General features: G+C 35.7%; 1 protein-coding gene across 4 annotated transcripts; it reads right to left on the bottom strand.

Moving 5' to 3' along the window:
* Window positions 1-16: 16 nt before the first annotated feature.
* Window positions 17-27654, bottom strand: LOC100329055 (RREB transcription factor). Of its 4 annotated transcripts, none has more exons than XM_002741640.4 (3): window positions 27506-27654; window positions 9833-10464; window positions 17-8789 (listed from the first exon to the last, which is right to left on the bottom strand). In XM_002741640.4, exons 1-3 carry the CDS (start codon window positions 27543-27545, stop codon window positions 3921-3923), a joined length of 5541 nt encoding a protein of 1846 aa, XP_002741686.1. In that variant the 5' UTR covers window positions 27546-27654; the 3' UTR covers window positions 17-3920. The 4 variants fall into 4 exon arrangements, with proteins under 4 accessions (XP_002741686.1, XP_077862036.1, XP_077862035.1 ...); XM_078005910.2 differs by lacking the exon at window positions 27506-27654 and adding an exon at window positions 27366-27478; XM_078005909.1 differs by lacking the exon at window positions 27506-27654 and adding an exon at window positions 25173-25240.

The raw sequence follows: 27654 nt of genomic DNA, 5'->3' as shown, positions 1-27654 counted from the left end.
TAAAGACACTCGTTCATTATATTATATGGTTGGAGTTTATTCATTATCAAAATTAATTTCAAAAGTGAAAAAAAAAATGACATAAATCTGGATCCTGATATGAACTCCAATGATCCAGGTATAGTACCACAGTAAATAGAAACGTCAGCCTGAGAAAACACACACACACCTGTAAAATTCCCCAGAAATATTATTTTAAAAAAAATTACAATATATATAATATATCCTAATAGAGAACCTGGAACCACTTGCACTAGTTGAAGGTTGGCTTTAAAAAAAAAATACTATCTAAAGCTTAATATTCTATTACATTCCACAAATCTTGCAGGTTTGATTTTGTAGAATTTTCAACAAGGTACTGTAATTACTATTTGAAGTGCTTATAAACAAAAATAATTAGCTTTGCATAGTACAAGCATTTTATGACAGTACATTTTATAAAGCACTTCCTGCCCTGCCACTTCGCTCAATCTCTTGAAATCAGGTTTCTCACATACTTGTACTAAAAGGCGATCAAAGGTGCAGTTCCAGGCAAATGTACATGTAGTTCAAATTAACCAAATTAATTTGTCGACTTTAGACCAGTCACCAAATTCTTGCATTTTAATCCATAATAGTACGGGATCTCATAGAAAAACATTTGAAGGGAGGATATAGTCATCCTCAAATTGACATGCCAAAAAAAACAATAAAAGACGTGTTTTCTTTAATTTACATATTAATTAGTATATATTTGCCTGAATCTGCCTAATGTACCAGCAGATAGTTCCAACTACCAAAGACAAGCCACACGTATATACAATGCTACTGGAAATTGGAACTAAAATGTGGCAAGGGATACAAGTATTATCACTATCAAAAGTACGACCTTTACTATGCTACCGATATTTGGATGTACAGGGTATATAGCTTATGGACAAAACAAAGATACAACGAAAAACTGACAGCCCCATTTGTAAAAAAGGTGTAAAAAAAGTTTTTATACTATCAGCTATTGCTTTTCAATCAATTATTGACGGCATATATCTTTCAAAGCAAGAAATTCCACTCTCCCAGCAAAAATGTTCAAACTTGTGTAATATCAGGTTATGATAAAATGAATGCAAGAAAAAATGTACATATCATGTGCTTGCAGCATAAAAAACTTTTGAACAAATAAATTGCCGAGAAAGAGGCTACTTTCAAACACCCCTAGCTTTATTATTATTATTAAAAGGCACCCTTATCATAATTGGAATAGGTTGTAAAATTTCTCACAAAGAGGGCCACTCTAACACCCTAAGTAAATATTAAAAATGTAATAATCAACAAACAATCCCAGAATGGGTTTCCAGTACAATCACAAAGTACAAATAATATTTCAGAAAATTCTGTAAAATAAAATTTCATTACGAAAACAAATATAAAGTCAATTGCTTGTGATTCAGTGATAAATGAAATTTTCAAAAATATACAATAAACAAGCAGTGCTATGTAACCAATATCATGAGGTTCACAATCTAATTTCAAACCAAGTGCACTAAAATATAACAGACCATCAAAAAAAACACAAAAAAATACATCAAGCTTCCACAAAGTATTGATTGATTCAGTCAAAGTTTTGAGAAAACTATTTTTTGAGAATAAACAAAATTAACAAATATCTGTAGATGCAAATTTGGATGAATATCTGCATACAAATGCAAAATATGATAAATACATATATTTTTAAAATAGGGTATTAGTGGTGATGGTTAAAGAGATTTAACGTAAATGTTTAAGATCATTCATTCACTTAGGGTGTCTGAAGTATACATATATGCAAATGAGAGAAATTAAAACTGTGAACCACAATATTTTTTAACTAATAGCTTTGAACGGGGAAATATGCATATTGAGATCATTAAATGAAACAATTTTCCTTCAAAGTGCTTGAGGGCAGTGTAACCCAAAAAACTTAATCACTTCTCTTGTGACAGAGCCAAGTGTTGAAAAACATGTCATGTCCATAGCTCACTGACAATATTTAAAATTCAAAAAGAATGCGCAGCTTAAATTGTTTTAGCATGCAAGAAAATGTACTCGTGTAAGAGTCTAGTTTAGCTTCTGTTGTAATTATAGCTTTGGTTGCATAAGCTATGTACATTTACCATTTGTACACCATGCCCCAGTTGCAAGAAAACCTGACTATGTCACGCCACTTATTTGCAAAGTCAGCGTGATCAACGTTGTTTACAAGTACTCAGTGTACAAGGCACATGTTAAATTTTTTGCATCGTTTGGAATTTTGAAAAATTCCCCAGACAATCATCAAACCAAAACATAATGCATATATAGAAATAACAAAAAAAGTTCAATTTACCAACACTCCAAATTGCATATCAAGCATAAACCAAGTTAAATAGGAAAAAAAAAACATTGATTTAATTCCATTGACTGCAGTCACTTAGGTAAAATAATTGTTCTTGCATAGAATTACAAACAATAACTATTAATTTAATATGCTAAGCAGATTCAGTAATTTGCATAGATAATTATTCTGATGTACACTGTACCATTTCTTTTCAAATTCACAAGCCTGTTGGTCTGTTTATGCCACTTTCTTTATAAAAGGAGACGAGGTACATTTTAAGTTAATGCCACCACAAAGTGGAATATTTTGCATTGATTCTGTAAGTCTTAAGCAGTCTATACACAACAAAAATCATGCCTTCACAAAAAAAAAAAAAAATATTTACATAAATCTTGCATATTTAAAGTGCATTGTAATCAACATATGTGCATATATTATCATTTATTAACATTATTGCTACATCTACTCAAGATGTAAAACCAGCTCACTATATTGCTATATAATTTTTCTTTCCCTTGACAATAATTAACTCAGTTCAATTGTACTGAATAAGAAAAGTATTAAAATACGATGTGTGTTTCTTTTACTTCAATTGGTAATCCAAGCTGCAGAAACACCCTTAGGGTGAATACCAGGTTACGTTTAACAAAAGAATGAAATAAATAAGTGTTTGTTTGTGTTTTTCAAGTAAAAATCACCGAACTGAGAAGGCACAGTATGCAGATGAGGAGAGATGGGTTTCTTTCAAGGAAGAAACCATTCTGCAATAGGTGAGGCAGACCATGAAAAAAGTAAACGCAGAAGTGAGGCTGCTACATGAGGAAGCATGCAGCACTAAAAAGCATACTTTTTATATGACAGAGCTGATAAATGTAAAGCTGTCAAACTGATTACCAATTTTCCTCTTCTGCATATTGTGAATTGCCAGAAAATAAATTAGAATAAAAAAAAAATGTTTTTTAACATGTCTAGTTAACCACCAATACATATCGGTATCAGACAAACTGTGGATTATGTATATGGTGACCTACGACACAGTGAGCCAACATACGGGTAAAGCAAAATCTTAATTTACACATATACAAGTTAGGGGGGTGTCGGAAAACAACCAAAACAAAATTGTCTGTTTATTCCTGAGCCACCATTGGTGAAACTATCCCTAATCCATACAAATTTAGGTTGAGGTCGGCTTATATTTATAATTTTATTATTTCATAATCCCTGTACATTTGTTATTGTAGTGTAATTATTAATTGAAATTCAACAAAATCCTAATATTTGCCAATACTGGAGATCAATCACGTCACCATAACAAAATCCACCTTTTATCCAATGCATTGCGATATTCTGATTTTATAATTCCTAAACATTTAATTCTGTGTCAGTGAGACAAGATAAATCGTAAAACGTTATAACGTTTGCTTTTGCATAATTCAGGTTAAAGTGGAACAAATTATTACATCAAAATGGTATACAATATATACAGATATGGGCATGGCTACCGTTATTCTACTTCTTAGTTCAGTATATACTTCCCATAAGTGTACCGGTACTTGTAATACATACTGTAAAGTTTCCGGCAGGCTGGCTATTCCATACCAAGCAACTTAGCCGCAGAAGCTGCCGAGTCTGCAGAATCCAACATCTGGTCTATAACTGAAGAATCGTGTATTCCAAGAAGATTCTGGATGATATCTGAATTGTCCATACATGAAGCAATGACCTCGTCACCTGGCGTAAACATATCAGGCTCTGAACTTTCTTTCATTAACATAGAACGGTCGTCTTCTGCAGATGTCATGTACACCTCAGAGTCGGCTTCAATTGTATCATTAGCGCCCCAAGGCATTTTTTTTTCACAGCATTTGGGTGATGCCGGGGGTGCTTCTGGATTCACCACAACCACACCAGGATCAAGTCCCTCAACAGATGAATGTGATGCACCCTGTGTCGCCTCTTTTCCAGTTGTTTCATTCTTTTCTAACGGTTTTCTCTTTCTTCTCAGCCGCTTGTGAGTTTGAGCAGCATCTTCTTCACTAGGCTCTTCCACAGATGTATTAGCCTTAGTTTTTGAATCTTTCTCATCATTCTCATCCTGATGAACACGCATGTGTCGCATTAGACTGTGTTTCAGTGAAAAGGAACGATCACACTGCTCACAGGCAAATGGCTTTTCATGTGAGTGCGTTCTGAGGTGACGCTGCAACTCTTGCTTGGACCAAAACCGTTTCTGACAGATTTCACACTTCTTCTTTCTCTGGTGATAGTTTTCCGGTATTTTACAACTGTTTCCTTTGTTGTCAAATTTCACCTCAACAAAGCTAAGAGTGTTGCTCTGTACATCTGGCTCATTTGGCTCCATTTCCACAACAGGATCAGCACTAACGACCGGTGTTGCTGTATTACTAACTGCCTTTTCATTGCTATCTTCATCCGACAGAGTTTCATGAATGTACAAAACGTCCTCTTTATTTTTGCTATGAATCTTCATAATATGACGTTGACAGTTAAACTTGGTGGTGAATCGAGCGTTACAGTCAGTACACTTAAACGGATGGGCCAGAGTATGTATACGCATATGTCTGGTTAGTGTAGTGGCATATTTGAATTGCTTAGAACATATATCGCAAGCAATTCTTTCACTAGCTCTTCTGCCTCTCTTCTTTGGTGATGACGAGGATGAGGCATTACTGGAGTTCAGATCATCTTCATCATCATCTTCGTCCTCGTCTTCAGCATCATTTATGATCTCAGTACATTTGTTGATTTCAGCAGCACCAGTTTTTCTTTTTGTTTCTTGGCTAGCAACTTTGATGAAAGTTGTTTTTGATACATCAGCAGGAGTTTCATTGACATCCTCATTGTCTTGAGATTCGTCAAGAACTTCATTGCACTGTAAGCTATCCTCGTTTGCTGGTACAGCTTTCGCCATCACTTCAGAGTTAGTTTTAGAAAGTTCTTGGCTCAGTGCTACAAAGTCGGTTTCTTTTAAAGAGTCGTCAAGTCCGTTGTTTTCAAAGTTTACAAAATCAGTGCCCGAAATGATCACAGGAGCTTCTTCTGGTTGGATGTCTTCAATGCCTTCGTATTCTGGTATGGAAGCACCGGGATGTTTCATCATGTAATGTCTACGTAGGCGTTGTCTGGTAGAAAACGAACTGCTCATGCACATGTGGCACTTGAATGGACGTTCAGTCAGTCTGCGAAAGTTGATGTCAGCAGCGTTGTTATTACAGTGTTTTCGTAACATATGCCTCTCACAATTTGACTTGGTAGAAAAGTAAACACCACATTGTGGACATCGGAACGGCTTGACACCAGTATGTGTTAATATATGTCGTCTCAGAGAACTAATCCATGGGAATGTACGGGGACAATATGGGCAAGACAACTTCTGATTGATGCTTGGGAAGGAGTTTCGTCTCAATTTTGCAGAAACTCTAGATTTTGTATGAGTTGTTGGTTCACTCATTGATTTATCATCAATCACCATGGCACCTTCATCATCTCCATCCTCATCTTCCTCCTTGCACTCAACTACTGCTTTGCTTTTCAGAAATGTTTCAAAATTATTACAGTTGGTTGCTGCTGCTAGCATTCGCGAGACACTTGCCAGATCACCGCTCGAGTCTGACCCCATGCTGTTGCTTGGTGACTTGTGAGTGGTTGATCTCTTTCGAGAATTCTTCTTAAATATGGTGGTAACAGGAACAGCTTTAACAGGCGATTCTTGCACTCTGTTTTGTGATCTGGAAGTGGCTTTAGGGGCTAGCTTGGCAGCTTTGGTTAGTAGCTTATGTTGGGCTGGATAAATAATGGTCGGGAGAAAAGTTTTGTGGTCCTGTTTGTTGACTTCTTGGTGACGCTTCTCCATGTGTTTTTCAAGGTTTTCTTTGAGAGTGAAAGCAGCTGAACAGTGGTAGCAACGGAATGGTCTCTCACTGCTGTGTGTTCTTAAGTGTTCTTTAAATAAGCATCCTTTGTTGAACTGCAGGTTGCAGTGAGGACAGTCTAAGGCATCAGACTCGGCATTGAAGTAGCGATGATAAATCGGCCTGAAACGAAATTTTCTGGCATCTTCCACACCACTATTTATTTCATCATTATCACCCGTGTTTGCTTTCTTTGTTACTGAAAGGTCCATCGGTTCAGGATCAACACCATTAGATTCAACCATATCATCCTCACTGAAGTCGGCAGTGCTACCGTATTTGATGCTAAAATCAACAGCTTCACCAAACTCTTCTTTTACAATTGTTCCCGAATCTGACTCAGATGCGGACTTTTCCAACTCTGAAGCAATGTTGGTCCATTTTAGAGGTGCATGAAACATCACTGCGGCTTCAACCTCGACCTGCGAGAGATTAGCGTGGCGCTTCAGAATGTGTCGTATGCAATTATTTTTTGTTGAGAATCCATTGTCGCATATTTTACAGTGGAATGGTTTTTCACGGCAACTGCTGTGCGAGCGCAGATGGTGACGTAGAGCCCGAAAGAACTTGAAGTCTTTATTGCAGTATTTACAGATGGTATCTGGAGAACGGAACGTTTCAGTACTTTCTGATGAGTCAGCTAAGTAATGATTGTACGAGATGCATACGTCAATTTCAGCCTTCGTTGCCTTGTTGTGCTTCTTCTTTACATGGCGTTCACAGTTTGCCTTGGTGGTGAACGCGAACTCACAGATCTGACACATGAATGGCCGTTCACCGTTATGCGTTCTCATGTGTCGAATAAGGGTACTTTTGTCTGCACTGGAATAGTTACACATGGAACACTTGTACGGTGTCAATCCAAAATGGCTTCTAATGTGACTTTTCAACGCCCTACTGAGTGGAAATACCTCTTTGCAGTATTTGCAGGCATACTTCTTTGTTTTCTTTAATGATTTTTTGATGTTGGTGTCAAAAGTGATGATGTCATCAGACTCGTCTCCATCGCTACTGTGCAGTCTCAGATCTTCCGGTGTCACACTCTGGGCCATCATATTCTCCGGCGTCATGATGAGAGGAGATAACAATTCTGGTTGATGATGAATCTCTTGCTTGATATGGATGTTGTTTAGTTGTCCACACTTTAGCGGAGGTGGAGGAGGCGGTGGTACATTGCAGACTATGGGGCGTGGCATGATCGGTTGTTGTGGCATTCTACGCAGTGGCGGCATAGGTCGGTTTGTCGAATTTGACATCACAGTTGTGGCTGCTGACTGAGTCGGATACATAGGATTAGATGAGCTTGACGTGACCTTTAAGATTTGTTGTACATCGGCGAAATCATTTTCGTTTTCCATTCGAGGCTTGGGTGCAATACTGACAGGTGATTTGACCATGTTGAGTTTCACGGTACTCCGCGGCGGAACTTCTGTTTTTACTATGGTTGCAGGTACAGCTGCTTGGTAAGTCGTACCATTACCATTTGCAGTAGCTGGTTTTCTGATGATAATGATGTACTGGTTGGACTTGATTGCTGGGTCTTTATTTTCGATAGTTTCATCTAGTTTCTTATGTGGATTTAGCTTAAGAGCCGACATGAAATCATGCTGTGACAGTATTTTTTTATTACCTTCCCCATCATCGGAGGTATCTGCTTTAATTGTACCATGTGAACTAACATGTAAATTCAAGGCACTGACACAAGGGAATGCTTTGTTGCATGTACGGCAGACATGTTGATGCAAAGAGCTGCTGCATCTCCTCACGTGCTTCTCGCACCACGACTTTGCTATAAGTGGGAATTTTGTGGAGGAAAACTCAGCAAATCCAAGATCTTGAAAGCCAACTGGAATGTGAGCCGGTCCAGATGGCTGCACGCCAGTTTTTCTACTTTTGTGTGCCATTAGTATGTGCATTCGTAGACCACGTGGTGTCTTAAAGGCACAGTCGCAGATTGTACATCTCTGGGCAATGGTTGGATGCATCTCCTGGTGGGTTTGTAGACCGTATTTACAAAGGAATGTTTTGCTACAAATTGGACAACTCAGCTCTTCTTTGCTATCTATATCTTTCATTTCTTTATCAGTCTCTGGTTTGATCTCTCCATCCATGGGTTCAAGTTTTACTTTTGGTGGCGAAGGCGGGATCTCCATCAGTCGGCGTCTCTTACTCTTCAGTTTAAGCCTCGGAACACTGTAATCATTAGCGATCGTCACACTGTTCATTTTACTGTCCTTTTCATGGATGCGCATATGTCTATACATGTTACCGTTGGTGGTGAAAGCCTGGCGACAGATCTTGCATTTGAATGGACGTTCGCCCGAGTGCACAAGCATGTGACGATCCAACGAACTAGCGGAGCTGAGTTTTTTACTACATATCTTGCAGTTGTGGCAGTCCATGGCGTTGTGTTTTCTGATATGGAGGGTGAATTCATGGGCACTTTCTGTTACCTTGTGACATATCTGGCAGGTAAACATGCCTTTGTCTGATTCATCAATTTCTCCTGGAGCAGGTGGTTTACTCTGTAAAGATAGCACAAAAAAACAAAGATTTATTAAAAAAAAAAAAAAAAAACATTTGTATGATATAATAGTAATCCTGGTTTGTATAGTCTTCATAAGATGCACCATGCATTCCATACGCTGCCAAGTATTAATTAAAAAGTACACTTGAGTGCTACAATTTTAAAATTATAAATAGATCTCATATTGTAACTTCATTATTAAAGTCTAACATGGGGATACTCCCATGGTGGTGCATCTCACTAAATAATTACGTATTATGTATTCTATGTATTTTTCTATATTTTTTGGGTTCGATCACTCATGATTTTTTTTATTGCCTACAAGTCTTGAAGAACAATTTTTGAAAAATTATGAAAAAATTGTTATGGTGAAATTTTTTGGGGAAAAAATGTTGTGAGAGGTGATGTTAGGTGACTTTTACTGTGGAAACGAAGACAAAATATTGACACATTGAATGGAACGCAAAAAATGAGGGCAGTGTCAAACAACTAAATATAGAAATGTAGTTTTATTTTGAACAAATTCAAATCAAATAATAGATAAACATCAAATTCAAAGATTTGTTTAAAATTCTAATGTACAAAAGGACAAGACAATTTTGATGATTTTTTTGAAAAATGCTGAAATTTGGTTAGTTTATAGAACTGTGTGCGATTTATATAAAAATCAGAATTTTTTTTCTTATAAAGTTAACTTTCTCACCATCACATTATTTCTCATGTCATAATGAGAGTGCCATTTTTTGATATTTTCTGTAATTTTCTCTCACGTCAGTGTTAATATTAGATCAAACAAATTAATATTACCTTATAGATACTATAGAATCATTCAATTTCACGTTTTATTTTGCAATGTGGCACAATTTTGCACTTTAATCTGGTTTGATTTTTTTAAGTTTACTAAACACTACTTTGTGTGGAAGGTAACAAAAGTTGACAAATGGCAGTGAAAGGGTTTAATCAATATACCTAAAACTAACAAGACATTCTGTTAAGGGTATACAAGTACAAAAAAGCACTTGGAACTTAAATGTTGTTTACCTTTTTTCTCCTTTTCCCATATCGGTTTCCACTGTATCCTTTTCTCCGCTTACGTATTTTAGTAACGTCCCAGTCTTCATCACTATCTTCCAGTTGTGCGTCATCATCATTGTGTCTGGCTTTCTTCTTTCGGAAGCCTTTACCCATTGGTGTATTGGCATTAAAGGGTTCTTGAGAATTATTGAAGGCATTACTGGTTTCCATGGTAACCAATGCAGTCTCATCCTGGCTGGAATCTAAGCCAAATTGAGAACCCTCGCTACCACTGTAACTATTACCGAAACTGTTTTGCATAGAACAATTGCTTTCCGAGTTAGCATCCCAGACTTCGTAACGTCCATCCTCCGGCAGACCCTGTGACTCAACATCACTACTCATCAAATCAGATACAGATACAGTTTTCTTTTTTCCTCCATCTCCACCGGCGGAAACTTTGCTCTCCCCGCCGTGAGCGATGTTCACTGCTGCTACAGCTTTCTTGGGACTGGCTAGTTTTCTCAGATGTTCTTGTATCCTTGCATCTTTATTTGTATCAATGTTTAGAGCACTATCCATCATCACATCACCTCCCGTGCTTTCCATCACCATAGTGACATTCTCTGTTATCTTTGCCTCATCATCACCGGCTCCAACTAAGAAAAAAAAAAAAAAAAAAAAAAACAGCAATCAATATATGTAATTATGACAAGACATCTAAAAAGGTTTTACTAAAAAAATTCATTTTTGAGGATCATAAATTTTTATGATCAGATATAAAAATTGATATTTCATGAAAGTGGTAACTTCACATGTGTGATTTGTCAGAAAGATTACAGGCATGGTATGGTAATAGGATGTTGTCACAATTAAAGAGAAGGCAAATCATAGCCAAAATATGGTATTTTGTTGCCCTACATATAGCCATCTTTGTTTTGTCTATTTAGTAATTGAAACATAACAATTTATGAAATTACAATTACAAATGGATCGTTATGACAACAGTATATCCACATTTATGTATACCTGTCATCGTAAATTAAAAACAATTATGCAGATGCAGAGTCTGACCCCACTCAGCGAATGATACATCATTTGGACCTAAAGATATCATTTATGGAACTAAACGTGTCATAATGCGATATTTTATCCACGATGATTGAAATGGGGCGGCTGGTTGGACCGACTTGACATAATGACTACCATCAAATTTTATAGCAGACCGAGAGAGGATGTTGAGTACCATGGCAACCAATGTCAGCTGCTTTCATTTTATCTATTAATAATGCTCCTGATGAGGTTAAGGTATTTTTTTCTTTCTCCCACGCTATTGTTTACTCTAAAAATTAAACCTGTTCACTTCCCTTATCAACATCGCCCTGATCATACTTGTTTTTTAGCCCCCCCCCCTCACACACACATCCATCCACCTGTCATGTATATATACTATATATACACACACATCCTTATTACCATGGCAACAAGGATAAATATCGAGACCAAGCAAGAACCAACAATTACCCAACACTGCCCCAACAGCTGTTACATTCTATCATTTTGTTCCAATTCCATCAGAAATCGAACTTCAGACTGTAATATTTATTTTTTATTTATTTTTTTTTCATTCATGATTAGGCATTCCATTCTTGTTCAAACATAAATGGCTGTTGCACATAATCCATAATTTCAATTTGTTTGAAATTTAATTTGTCTGAATGCATGCAGCATTGTCATTTCTTACACTTGAACTTAAAGCGATTGTATCTGAAGAATGCATGGAATGGCAGTTTAGCAATGGAGGAATGTAAGTATAAAAAAATAACATGGGATATTTCACTTTATGATGTATAAATAAATAAACATCACAGTCCAATTACCACGGCAACCAGAAAGACCGCCATTGTCTGATGCTGCTCCTTGGTATCAATTAGAAAATTAAAATTTCAGCAGATGATCATCTTTCACTGTGTTGAAGCAAAAATAATTTGCACATCAGAGAAAAAAATGTTTTAACCATTCATAAATTAACTTGTAATGCAGCGATAGAAAAGCAAACACAATTTAAGCAATATGGCAGTACTTTACAGTGAGATATATGGAGGTTACTCTAGCACATTGGAAACTCTACTATGTGTGATAAATTTAGAAATACCAAAGCCACTCTCAAGTATTTATAGAAATATAATGCTCTGCGGTATGATACATATCAATTATCATCATTATCATTATGACATCATTATTATTATCAATTTTGTATCATCAAATTAATTACTCCATGGGAAAAGATTTTCTTTAGCTTGTCTCAAAACGCATCTTTTTTTTAGCACTTTACATATGTCGTAAAGGAGTCAAATTAATTTAAATTAAAAATTGCTATAAATTTGAAATGATTTCAATTCATTTCTTTATAGCAACAGTTTAAGTAAAACGATAAAAAGCTCAGCCTGGAAGGCAAGACACAACCGACCATTTGTATAAGGACACGTTTTAAGTTGCACTCGGCCATCTGTTGGAAGGTGGGGCTGTGCGACATCTTATTAATTTGTCATGGTTGTACCTGATTATACACACAAAGCAGGAACGACATATTCTTTTATTGTAACAAGTCTAAAGTCTGTTTCTGGCATGCTTCCACGGTTACGGCACCACAGTTGTGCAATGTGCTCTACTTATCATCTGAAGTTATCAGAGTCTTGTAGTTTTGAGTCGTAAATTAGATTGAAAGGTTGCAAAATATGAAATGTATTTAAAAAAAAAAAAATCAATGATCGCAACTGCTGAGGTTAAGATCTGAATAATGAAAAGAAGAATTAAAATATATATGAAAACTATAACAACTAACAGAAAAAACATTATTTTCGCTTGCTTAATATTAATTATAGCAGGTGCAATCTTTAGATATTTTCTACAACATTCCCCAAAACTAAAATAAAAAAAAGAAACAACCGTATATAATAGTAAATTGAGAAAACATGCCTATATAGAAAATTAGTAGAAGAGAAACTGAAACAAAGAATGTATATAGAAATATTAGATATTGTAATGTAGCCGACATCATGCAGGAAGATGGGGAACCCAAACACAGGATACAGACTCTGCTCTATATCCAGCCCCAGCCATCAACAGCCTTGACTCCAGGTTCAGATCTCAAAACCTGCCACAGCAGAGATGCTATAAGTGAAAACATTCCTAGACATGACAAGCATGTGCAGAATGCCACAACACAGTGATGCAGAAAGAAAAGCCAGTCTCCTCCATCAGTTTCATGCTCTTTATATAAATATATACATTTCTCTTAAACACACACACACACACACATAAAATAACTTGATTCAAGTATTGAATTATAGCTCCATCATTTTTTTCCTTCTTCCTGTCTTCTCAAAAAATCTTTAAAAGCAGGAGTTTTCACAATTTTGCAATTACAAAAATGAAAAAAAAAATGCATAGATTAACTGGATGTAAACCTGTCCAAGCCTCGTGAAGAGCTTACCATCTGTATAACTAAATACTGGTATAGATTCAACTAAAAAGCATTTTTATCAAGACTTTGATAAACCAATCAGCGGCAATTTATCCACTATGCTATCCCTACCATACATTATTTGACCGCTATCCTAAGGGCTGGAAATTGCAGCCATTCCATACTCACTGCGATTCCCCCATAGTGATGCTGTTGTCATCTTCTTCATCCATCTCCTCATACCAACTGAACTGAGGTGATCACATGACTTGGCAATATGCAAATGAGAGACTACAGTTATGGTTGCTATGTTTAGAAAAAAATGATGGGGCACAGGCAAGTTTTATAGTGTCTATGCTCTCGCCTCTATTCTTCTATAAACCAACTCAATTATTCATATTTTTAATCAATATTCGGCTTTCTCTGACATCTATTCACTCTAGAATATCACTACTCCGAGAAATCAAAAAAAAAAAATGTATACAAGTTTTTTTGTTTTTTTTATTTTCAAATTGTTTACTGACAGGTTTTTTTAAGAAGGAACAAATATTTTTGAAAAAAAATTATTAATAGAATGAGGTATTTAATTCAATTAACATTCAACAGCAAAATCCAGCCCCTGCCCATTTATTAATTTGTCTCGTATTCGGGCTTTATTGGTATTTCTCATTTAGTCAGAGAGCTCCTCTAATTGTGGTTAAATTTATATCAACAATTTCATTATTCTACACTGCTCTGTTGTGATTAGCAATGGGAAATGACAAGTCAAAAATGATGGCTAACACTACTTAGAGCATTCCACTTTAATTAACAGGGGGGGCCGCTACACACATAAATTTGCAACAGTTTACCAAACGCCCAAGGTAACGAAGGATCAATTTAACCTCAATAATGCCAGTGCTTGAAATTGGAAACATTCCAACATTTTTTTAATGAGCCTAACAAGTTTCAACACATCAAGCTTTATTTGCATTGTATCCTGTAGCTGCCACCCCTTGTGTTCAAAATGGAACAAGCCATTGAGGAGATACTCTTACACTGAGGCACAATATGATGCTCAACTGGGTTTTACATAATAATCTAACTATTTATGTCACCATGAATAGAAAGCTACAGCACACACATATAAAGGTTTCATTTTGGTGGAGAGGCAGCTTCTTATTATTCGTATGCAAGGATATGGAGTACTGAAAAGATAGTGGTGGAACAGCAAGTACCCAATTTTGCTGTCCATGGGTTACGGGAGAATACGAATCTGACACGAAAAAAAATCATTAATTAAATTATTTAAACAGGGATTCTACAGAGTTTCAATCAAACAAGTGAATTTTAATCTGTGTGTGAGTAACTAGACCATAATGACATGTTGTTCACGCATGTATGGACTGTGGCAGGTGAGGGAAAGATAACGAATGATGTCACACAGGTATGCACAGAAAATTCAGCTTGGTCAAGATTTCTAAACTTAATTTCTGTACTTAACTTTGATGGCACATACTAATTACATTCAGCATCAAAGTCAAACAGAAAAATTATCATTTTTTTGCTTGTTATTCAAAAACAATGCGACAACAAATATAAGCAATTACAGTTTATGCTGATAAGTGAGCTGCTTGATTTTGAAGTAAGAATGGCAGGAGATTATAATAAAAATGAAAAATGTACTCATTTCCTATTTTTGATACCCCCATGGGTAAACAGCTGATCTCACATGTACACCTGTGACACCTTTTCTCTTGAAAACACTATCACAGGATGAAAACAAATTCTGTTTACATCCACATCGCACAAGGGTAAGGAAAGTCAACTTATAGATGGATAATATTTGGTCTATTTTATTATGGTATAAAACATCCACGGACATTGCCATACCAGCAAATACCACTGTAGTCATGACAACCAACTGCATATACACACACACACAGACGGCCGCCCGTTCGCCCGACGACAGAGCAACATTTTATGAATTATTGTATCATTCAATTTGTCCAGAATCTAATTAAAAACCACTAAATGCATGCACTGATGTTACCAGGACAGTAGAAATATGTCTCAAGAGACAAGAAATAGAAAACAAGATCAGTCATTTGCTAGGGTATTCACTGCATATACTGAATCACTTGCCTTGAAATTGAAACTACACAATGGACAAAACCTGAGGGTGTATCAATGAGTTCAAAAAATATAAAAGGACATTTTTTTTTTAATTAACTAGAATGGATATCAAACGTAGAACAACGACATGGTTCGAAAGTCACAAAGAGCCATTGCCTTGATGTCCCATCTGAATGCCATGGTACCCTTAAAAATAGTTGAACAATTATTACACAGTAGGTTTTGGCCTTTAAAATGGGCGCCCTTATAAGTTCAATGTAGACACTCTTAATGCTGGAAAATATTGAGTGGTTGAGAGACCATACAATGTGTACTAATGATGCAAAGGTGGTTGTGTTTCCATAGAAACAAGTTTTGTGACTTCCTCTTTCCGGTTGCCATCTTGAACTGTCTGAATACAGAAGATGAACTGAAAGTAACCAATAACCAGTATAAAAGAGAAACGAAAACAAATATGGATTGAATGTTAAACTTAACTTCATTAATATTAAATGCTAATCACAAAAAAGTCCTGCCAAGATGAAGAAATAAACGGCAAAATGAAAGGTGATATTCTTTATGAAAATGAAATAAAGATGTAGATTTCATTACGTTTTCTAACCAACAGGAAATTGACATCTATCATAATTAATTATTCAAAAGGACGTTGACATATGTTGTATTATTATACATATAACTTTAAGGTAGCAATTAGGCTGCAATTCAGAATGCATCAGAATCCTCCAACTGGTTGCCATGGTGACAGAAACAGTATTGACAATTGAAATTGTGACATAAACAAAGGCAGGTTGATTCAATTCAAAATTTCCGCACCATCATTAATGTTTTAACTAAGTCTACAACCTGTCTCAATTAACACAACAAAGAATCTTTTCTTGTGAACACAATTTTGTTAAATTGTTCTCGTTCACACACTTACAGATTCATGTGAATTCTAGATAATTTTCAGAACTGTTTATTTATTCATTAATTTGTAGCTTTGATTTGAATTATTATTTTTTCTGTTTTGAAAATAAGATTTGTTTGTGTTCCATCAATTACAATATGTATTCAATTATATATGATGAATAAGAATCAGAATTCTTGGAAGCAGTTAAACTTCCTGTTTCTCTTTCATCCAAATTAACACGTAGAAACATCCATTGCTACAGACTCTTCCAAAAGGTCCCGCTTAATATTTGCCATGTTTTTTTTTTCCATTCGAAAAAAGTTATCAAACGTTTCAAAATGAGGTAATCACATTATTAAATAAAATCCATCTGTATAGTCCAAAACTTGGTTTAAAGAAAATAGTTATATTTTGAAAGAAAATACATCTGGCTGTGAACCAATTACTACCTATTTGACAAAGGAAAACAAATAAGTCTTAAAGAAGATGGAGAGGAATGTGTTTGAAAAAAAAAACACCAATAAAATGACAGCAGCAAAAATTTGATATAAAAACTAAATGTAGATTTGATTGACATCAAAGGCAAGGTGAATTGTGTGCCCCACACATAGTATATAAACAGAAAGCAGCTGACTTGATATACAACAAAAAGGGATGAAACAATTGTACACACAGTATCAATACCCATCTTGAATGAAACAAGAATGCTATGTGGCAAAATTCCTCAACTTCAAAAAGATCGAGCCTGTGTTGAAGAAGGTTTCCATTCTTTATTTTAATGATAATAGCGACACTACGGAGAGTTAACGCAAATAAAGCGTTCACAGCATTATATATTAGTGCATATTATTTCCTACGACACAATTACATACAGCCTCTTCAGTGGAGGGACAAAAATGAAGTTGTTTGCTCAAACTTATCAATACTCGTTTGAAAACCAAATTACATTGATGTTCTGCGTTTCGTCACAATTGTTGCATTTGCATTCCTCTCGATGTTCATTTGTGTATGGAGTTCTTCATTCTCAGTATTGTTTGGTTGCCATGACAGCCATATTGATGAGTTAAACCCCAGAAGACTTTCATTTGTAAATAATCCACCTGGCTCTTACTTCAGAGGTTACCATGGCAACACAATTAGCACATACGCCCGGGTTTATAACAACCGCTCGGAGATTACAGTGCTAGTGAATGGAAGTAAATTGTGACAATTGAAGATTGTATTTCTATGCGTCTCACCGATTCATTCAATTCAAACTGCTTTTCCGCAAGCACAAAGGGAAAATAAAATAACACAGATTGGGGTTATTGTCATCGGCAACGATGACAAGAATGAGAGAAAATACTGAGAGACTTGAGGACAGTAATAAAAAAAAAAGACATAATGAAATCAAGAAAAATCATCATGACAACTGTTGCTATATATTAAAAATTGGTTTCTGCTAAAGGGCAGCGGTTGTCACGCAGCACGCATTTGAAGATATTTTACACACATTACTTATGTCACATGGGATCCATCATGAATGTAATGTGTAGCAACACCCTTAATCGGACCATGCCCTCACCTCCCACATTAGGAATTAATTATTTATATAAATGAGGGATGTTTCCATAGAAACAACAGACTTTAATTACTTGATAGCAAAACTAAAAATCAATCAGAACAATAATGAACAAAGGTCAAATATAAAGTATCTGATTATTAGAAATGAGAACAAAAAAACTCATTTAAAGTTAGTGGGGAAGTTTGCCACATTTACTTTCAATATAGATGCTATTGACACCATTCTATTTCAAAAGAACAATTATTTACATAACAGATGTCAAACAAGGAACTTCTCACACCTATCGCAGTTAACTTACTGTAGTAGAGAATGTGAGTGCAAACAACCTTGATAAATCATCCACCTCCCCCCTCACTTAAGGTACCTTCCGTACCTGCAAACATAGTGGTGTAATCCCTTCTGAAAGGTATCACAACTTTTGCCACAGTACATGAAACATGAGAATGAAGCCATAGTTCCCATACCAAGGTCCATACTGAATCCTTTTTTACACCAAGTCAATATTGACAAAAGAATCATAACAAACATTTTAATCCAAAACTTGTGTTGCCAACAGCCTGGATACGAGGGAGAACATAACAAACAAAAAATAATATCTACTCTTTCCAAGCATATCCATCAGAATTTTGTATTTAAATATTTTTTTTTTCAAATACAATTTCATAGTAGTTGAATTCCTTCCACATCTGATTGTCACTATGGATGTGACGACATCTTCAATCAAGTCAAAGAGTATCAAATGAGATTTTTTTTTCCAATTTATTTGATGGACATTCTCTGTAGCACTTTTGTATGAATACGGATCCCATGACATTTGTAGTCTAAGTATATACATATATATACAAATCACTATCTCATCCTTTTAGTAGAATTAATATTTTATCTATTATTTTTTTTTCTTAGGATAATCAATTGAACAGGGAACAAAAATCAGGGTAGATTGCAATGTGTTGGATTGATCAACAATCCTCTCCCCTCTATCCAAAAAAAAATCACCCTTCAAAAAGTCAGATAACCCACTACAGGAATTTCATTTTGTTCTTTTACTTGTCCCAAGAAAAACAAATTTTTAAACTTGAATCATGCCAAGTAGTACAGATCCAAAGCAGCGAAAAAGGGAATTTTTCGACCATGACCGAACACTATATTGTATAAAAGGATGATGGTGATTATAACGTGGAGGTCACGACCACTTAAGTGTCTAGGAGTAAAGTCCAGGAGATGAAATAAACCACCTCCAATATATATCACACAAATCTCTAAAAAAAAAAATTACCAAATAAAACTTTTATGTCAAGAACACTGCAATCTAATTGTTCTAAAAAGCTTTCATTATCATCAGTGAAGCTACCATTGTTGATTTATCTCCTTGGATTGCAGACGAAATGTACCTGTCTCGACCCCACCTACTTGAATACCAAATGAGATGCAAACTGAGAAGCATGCAGAACTTTGTCAGGTTTCAAACTAGGAATTTCCTGTTTAGAAAAAAAAACTAAAGACGACGATAATTACTTCCACACTAAAGTTCAACTGGCATCGCCCACATTTTCGATGCAGTTCCCCTGGCAACAAGGTTACTATAAGTAAGAATTTCAACAGCCATATATAAACAATTACAAAAAAAAAAAACTAGTTTATTAAGTAAAATTCCATCAGTGTTGACTTGAAAAAGAGACATTGCACTTCTCTCACTCCCTGGGAATAAGTTGCCAGGAATTCGCAGACAGAGCTCAGCTCTTTTCACGATTCGTCTTGCAATTTCTTCAAAGACTAATTTGAATGGCATCATTGGCTCAAAGGGATATTTAAACCCTATGTCAATAATAGGTCTATGCACAGTCTATGCACAGCGTGACGAGTTAGAGTTTGGTCTTTTTTGAATTGGCACACAGGCACGACCCTAAAAATCACACGAGGATGGTCACCAAGCATTACAGCACGTATACACAGACATATACAAATGTAATAAAATTCATTTTTTTATCAAAATTAACCAAAGTAGGAGTAGATCTACTCTTGACACACTGCATCCCCCCCCCCCCCTGTGAGCAGTTGGACGGCTCAATTCTCATGCTCATTAATTATACCAGGTAAAACACTAACACAGCTATGCAAATGGGCCCTGCCCCCAAGTCAAATCTTGGTCCACAGACTTTGCTGACAAGGCCACCAAGTACCTTTACAAACATTAATCTTTATACCCCCCTTTAAATAAAACTATAAACACCACCCCTGACTTGCTGCAGGTTTTTTCTTTTTTCCCTGACACATTGTTGCAATTTACCTTGGTAATACATTTATCGGCATGGCATGCGCTTTCCCCTTCAAGTACAGATGATGTAGCAATTCTTAAAGTGCAGTCAGCATCCTTCCAATTTTCAGTCTGCATTATCATTTTACTTTGACCTGGTGCCTAGTAACTATGGCAAATTCCTGGTGAAACCATTTCTCGGGAAAGGGGTGGCAGCCTGATCAAATGAGGGGCAGGTCCAAACAGGAAGGATGGAGAGCACCATTCACTTTCACAATGTTGCCATCGCTGATAAAGACTTCCACTAATAAAATTGTATGTAAACATACAAGTCTAACTGAGGCTGCAATGAGCAAGATTGTATCGACCCCCTCTATAAAAGTCCAGCTTACATGCATTGACCCATCTATGCACAAACTAGACAATAGTGGCCCGTTCACATGTATTTTGGCACCGAATACCTACCCTAATTCATGTACAGCCATTGATTCTACACAAACAAGAGAAGAAACAGCCCATAATTTATCCAAACTCAGAGGACACACCTATATTGTCAAACTTTAGTTAAAAAAACAGCTTTTTCCCAATAGATTGTAAATTATTAAATTCAAAGTGCACTCAAAAATCTTGCATCAAATTCTCTTAACTTCTACCAAAAAAAATGTAGAGAAAGAGTTATTCTCACAAAATGGCAGGTGTAAATGAAAACAAAAAACTTAAGCATCTGTAACAGTGCTTGTTTATCAAATGAAACATCATTGGAACAGGCTATTTCTAGCTGAGAGGAAAAAACAACAGTTTTACACACACAAAAACCCTCATCAATGATTATTGATCCCTATCACCATAGCAGTAGGTGATAATAGAACCTGTGTTCATTGTTATGCTAATTAGTTGTTTAACATCAGGTAGGCACGTAGACCAGTGCCCAGCCCAGGATGTAGTCTGCTAGAAAGACTCCATCAATTATGACAACGAAGGAACTCAAATAAAATCATAAATTCCACCGCATCAACCTAAATTCTGACGTAGACAAATTCATGCACTACTTGATGTGTATAGTGAACCGGTCAATAAGAAACCATGTTTAGAAAGCAAAGAAGTAAAAAAAATGCTTAGCAGTAGCAGACAATGCAACGTACAAGAATGGATCTGGAGAACTCATTCTATTGTGTTGACTTAAGGCACACTGATCAAGTCATTGTGAACTTTGGAAGGACAATTCGAGGGCAGTTTCTTCAATTCTTTGCCAGTTGATGGAGTAGACTAAAACTTTCGCTTTGTTCCGACTAGTTAGCACAGGACAGACCATCTTTATTTTAACTTTCATCTTTGGCGCGACACTTTTTTTTTTTTCTTTTCCAGGTGAACTTAGCGAGCAAAAGACGTTTAACCTTTGCCTACCTGAGTTGTCTGAAAATGTATAAATCATGTAATAAACGAGGTAAATATACAAGATGAACTGATGTCGTCGAATGACCCAGAGGAATGTCTGGGGAAAAGAAAACAAGAAAAAAAAATGGCCCTCCTCAAAATATGCAAAACTCAATGACAGGTACAATTTTGCGAGCGGCATTTGAATATTAATCAACACGCCCTGGTCAACATCTTCTGTGCCTCTTTTATCTTTTCTTTCTTTGCCATTGTGTGAAAACTGTGCCTGCCAGCATAGCACCTCTGATATAGGTACAGCCATCTTTTGTTGGGTGGTAGATTTCATGTGGGTGCCTAGCAACAGTGGCCATTACTGAGACATTTCTCACACAAAGGGATGTGTCCCAACACGCTTTTCACAATAAAGGATGCAGTTAACAAATTTATAAATACTTCTCTTTTTTTCCCTCTCTCTAGAAACTGTTTGGATTTTTAAAAAAAAATTTAAAACTTTAATTCTTTGCATGAAAACAAGTTTCTTCAAAACCCAACTCTGTTTCGGGCAAGTGTTGAAATTTTAACCTGGAATAAAAAAACGTGTTGCATTTCACATTTTGAAAACTTGACTATGTGCCAACTTTTTTTTTTCTTTCTCAATGACTACCTTGCATGGTGATGTAAAAAGCAACCTTTCTGTTTTTTAAAGAGTTAGTGTTTAAGTTTAGTCACTATACATAGGGCAATTTTCAAAATCAGTTATATAAACCACTGGGTTTTTAACAACACTACATCAGCATATATAATTATAATAAAATTTATTTTTCTCCACAACTTGTTATAAAGTGGGAAGAGTTGAATGAGACTTTCTAAAAAAGCAAAACAAAAAAGAAAGATAAACAAATTTTTCAACCCTGAGAAAAGCAATCATTTGATTTTTTTACATTAGAGCTTTCATTGCAACAAAATACCTTTAGAGTAACTAAATAACCAACCTTGAACAATAGAATTAATTGTATCCCTGATTCATTCATTATCATTTGCATAATTAAATTAATCTAATTTGGAAAGGCGAGTAGAGGTGTATTTTTATAAACACAGACAACACAAGTTGAAACCAGGAGAGAGAATTCAAGACCGCTAAAGTGGAAACTCAGAATTTTATGAACATAATAATTTTCCAGTTTACTTGAAGTGCCTGATTTTGTTGTCAAAACGAAACAATGCGTTTGTTGTAGAACTTATATCGGGGTGAATGGACGGCCAAATCAAAGATGTCTGCAGCAGTCAATTTTAAGAGAGTATGTCCTTCCGTTGCAATAAATCATTTCTTATTTGACAAAGATCTGATGGAAAAACGGGATACAAAGTTAAAAAGAAAAAAAAATATAGTAAAATGAGTATTTCCATCTTCAAAAAACATGTACTCAAAACTATTCAAATTAATTTTTTATTCAAAAACTTGTCACCTTTTAACCAAAAATTAAAGATTTGAATTGAGTTGCTAGTCTCTGCAAAAGACAGTAAAAAATATATTAATTGAAAAAGCAACAAGAGAAAGATGTGGCCACTTTTTTGGTCTGTGAAGGTACTACTCCATGCCAAGGTCAAAGTCTCCTTTGTTACATATTCATGAGATAACTCATTAATACATAGGTTGGTAAATCAAGAATGTATAATTACATGTTGAGGTCATAATGGTTGTCACTTTGAAACTTATTTTGGAAATCTAGATAAACTATCTGGTATTTGTCAAAAGTTGTCACTTTGTAAAAGATGTACCGTAGAATAAAAAAACATAATGCTGAAATATAAATAATGAGACCATGCATTAAAAAAAATAACCCGAGTTTCATACATCATCTTTTTATGAGATTCACAACTAAAAAAAAAAAAACATGTTTACAAAAAGAAATCCATCCAGTCACTTCCTAAAACTCTGTGAAATGTTTATGTCAATTACAAATAAGGAAATAAACATCACTGGGTTTTACAGTAAAGCCCTCTCCATAAAACACTAAACGAAGTAAGGGTAAATACACTAGCTGCTGAGTCACCACAATAAGTAGTTTTAAACCCTGAAGACAATAGTAATAATACCTGGAAGTTTCCAGACTTTCTGAAGTAACAATAATCCCCCTAGAACACAGGATAAAATTCCACCCTATAGATCTACTGCTAAACACAATAGGTTTGGTGGAGTACTTGACATAACAATGACAACCAGTGGGGACCATGTGAGAATACACCATTTAAATTCTTAGGTAATTACCAAATGTAAGCAGTTCGCAAGTCCAAACATCACACTTTCACACTTGCACTATCACCATGGTTACTATTCAAGTTGGACTATAGAGAACCCCAGGCCAAGTTTCTCCATCTATTTTCAGCAGAGACTTTTTCCAGCAGAATGAAAATCAAACTTCATAAAGACATTTAAAGTACTGATACTGTGGAGTACTTTATTCTCGCTTGGAATTTATTTTCGCTATTTTCGCTGAAGAGATGATTCCGTGAAAATAAAATCCAGTGAATGTACTTTTTTTCCTATATTTCATATTAAACTCATCAAAAATCAGTGAAAATAAAATCCATAAAAAATGCCCAAAAAGCTTTTTCAGCAAAAATTAATTCCAGCGAAAATAAAGTATTCCACAGTATACTGAACCTTTAAATGTTTTCTATTTTATAATTTTGTAGCGTCTGTGAGAATAAAAATGTTTTGCGAAAAATGGCTGTGAATTTTGTAAACTTCATGATTTTCTCAAAAATGTCACAAAAATTGCTCTCTCTTGTGTGCTGTTTACAGTACATTAAACTCTATGTTAAATACATTAAAACTTGTCCCAATTTGAATAAATCAACCCTCTCCCTGATATAACTTTGGCAATCCCACCTGTTGAATTGGGATGGCTAAGATTCCCAAAACTCAGAATTACAAAAGAAATTAAAAATGGCAGAAGTTTGTAAATTTGCACCAATAACAGTAGATATTACATATTGGTATATTAACAGGTATCTGTAAACATAGCTTAATGATAAAACATGCTCTATTTCACACCAAATTTAGCATAAGTTATCACATGTTTCTTTTTCTCTCGCATCTACCAGCTTGTTCCAACATCTGATGAATTTAACTTATTAAGTGGTTAATTATTAAAGACTCGACCCAGAGGAGATATGAAGGTCGGCAGTCTCTATGATAGAATTTTACTCATACGAATTCTCAAAATATCATCTATCCTCATTCAGACATGGTACACCCATCAGTTGGTATTTTCAGTATGATAAATAGTGAACAATAAAACAATATTTGGAAGGAGTAATATAAAGACCACAGTGGCCTTGAGACAACTACACCATATATAATGTATAGACCTTGATGGTTTGGCAGTTAATCAATTCGGTATAAAACCTTCACCTCCAAAATAATAATGTATTGTTTTGGTTTTTTTCTAAATCCGATAGATGATCACCCATTATTTTTTACTTTTGTTAAGGACTATTTTTGAACAGCGGAGATAACTATTTTACCAAGTAAACAAAACACCAGAATTCTGATAAAGAGTTAGCTTAATAAAAAAACTGGCAGCAATAAGTCCCATAGGATCAGTGTCACCCGTAATTAATGGATAATTCAATAATTCTTCAACTTAGATGCAAGTAAAGTTCTCTGATTCTACCTCATATGTGTTCGTGTCAACTTACAGGTCGGTCCCATAAAACAATAACATTTTGGACTTTATTTCCTCCAAGCCATCCTTCCATCCATCAAATGCTTTGAATGCAAGGTTAGACGTTTGTTTACTTAAATCATATGATGACTCATTTCGTATTTTTTTTTTGTGGACTTATTTTTCACCCTTCTATTTTTTTAACTTTAAAAACTAACAAATCAAATAAACTGAAAAATTGTTTTTCATTATGAAACTTTGCGTTTTAAAAATTCCTGTGCCGTAGCAGTATTCTCTTCACATTTGTAATGTTTAATGATGCCTTAGAAGAAACTAATGCCATGGTGCTTTTTAATGCAGATTTTAGTCGGCAGACAACAACATACATTGGTGTGGCGGCAGTTGAGAAACGAACAATAGTATTATAATGGCGCATGAAAAGCGTTTGAAGCAAGTGCTGAAAGATCTAAAAATAGATTGGTAGTCTGAGATAGAATGGTAGGTTACCTGCGAAGATTTCTCAGGCTGTAACGATGGAACTTTTTTTTTTAATTTGGCATCACTGAAGGCATATGCTAATTGGAGGGGAATTTAGTGGCGCAAGCAAAACTAATTTGGGGAGTGGAAAATTCCACCCATATGGTATTTTAAGTGATGAAAGAGAGCTCTGCATTTACCGACCGAGAAGTAAAGGAAACTGAGGAGGGAACGGCCTCAGCATAGTGAAAAATCTAGCACACCTTTTCACCATTCATTTGCATAACAATGAATGCCTGGCATAAAGTGGCTCCCCTATAGTGACTGCCTGCCTTGATTAAAAAAAAAAGAACACCATGCTCTTGAAGATAAATTGGCATCTATTTGACTCCAAAATATAACTAAGAATTTACTAAGAATTTCATTTTTTTTAGTTCAATATGATGATGACCTTGGCCTTGTTGTTTTACCATATGCTTGAGGGTCAGAAATGGACTCATCAAAACTACACCACAGCAGATTCTAGTAACAGGAAAGACAACCACAAATTAGAAAAATAAAGAGGAAGTCCTTCTTCTTTTCCTTCTTGCTCCCAATATAATTTCCAAATCAATCAGACAATCGATAGCACATTCCATCACTTTAATTAATAAATATCAATTGCTCTCATTAGTTACCATGGAAACATGAAAAAAAAAATTCTTAATTTTGTCCACCTCGCACAAATAAATTCACAACATTGATATACATCTCTTCTCTATCATTAACATATGGCAACGACTGACCAGGCAAAACTTGTGTATCTGGGGCCACACCTGTTGTGGTGGACTGAACGACCATATAAAAAACTCCTTGAGTTTGGGGCACGACTAAATACCCTGGACAACTGGCAATATGACATTGAATATGCCTTTATTTAATCGTTTACACTCTGTCGGACTCTTTGGAGCAAGCGAACAAAAACGTGATGAGGCCTGCCCTTCGTGGCAACTCATTTGCATATCATAGATGTACAATTAAAGTTTCAAGAACAAACTTGCATCCCTCACAGCACTTTCCACCCATCGGACGAACTGACGCAACATTATTTTTTTTCGAAACCTTAATGAGTTAGAACAAAAAACGCGGTAAAAGAGACAGTTAGATCAGGTTCATAAAAAATATTCAGGTGCGCTTGCAGGTAACGCGAAGGTAGAATTCAACACCTCGTTACTTGTCAGCCATTTTGTTTGCCTAAGGTCTTAAGAGCAAAGAGCTCACATTCCAAAACCCCACCATTTTCAAGAGGACGTTTTATTTCCACACTGCATCATTTCCTGTTCCCATCTACGGGTGCCTTCACGCATCGAAGTTTTCACTTCAAAAATTAAAGTTAAAATATTATATAAATAAAAAATCGTAGGGTCTAACAGGTTGAGTCAAGCAGGATGCGCTCTGTAACGTAATTAAAAAGCACGTCAAAACTTATTCACGGTTTTGAATGATTCAATACCGGCGGACGTGACTTCGTACGGATGGAGAAATCTTGAAGGGTTTTAAAAACTTCTCTCATCGATCACGCAGAAAAAAAAGTAATCTAAAACTTTTCTGGTGAAAATCCGCGGTGCTCCGGGGACTAAAACTAGCAGCGCGGCATCGTGGTATGGGAAATTTCCAGGTAAGAAAGGTGACAGATGAACGATAAAACACCGCCCGCATCCCAACAAAAGAGCCAGCCCACTGAAGCGAATACAAAAGGATAAACTCATACTTTGAGAGACTCTCGCTCACTAACTTCGGAGATCTTCTGGCTTCCGGCTTCGTCTGACAACTTGACATCACTCGCTACATCCACACATCACACTTTCAAAGATGTTGAGAAACAATATTCAAGTTAACAGGCAAACTTACCTGACACCCGGTTTGGGTTGGCCTGTTTACGGCGAGACATGATGAACACCAAATCACTCTAAACAAATCAACAACCATGCATGCATAAAATATTAGCCGGTAAGATGGCGGAGACGCATTCTGGGCATGCGCAGTACACTTTTATCCGC

Source organism: Saccoglossus kowalevskii, chromosome 6, assembly GCF_978046115.1.
Source record: "Saccoglossus kowalevskii chromosome 6, keSacKowa6.1, whole genome shotgun sequence".
NCBI lineage: Eukaryota > Metazoa > Hemichordata > Enteropneusta > Harrimaniidae > Saccoglossus > Saccoglossus kowalevskii.
The sequence above is the reverse complement of the archived record's forward strand: the minus strand, read 5'-3'. Positions and strand labels throughout refer to the sequence as shown.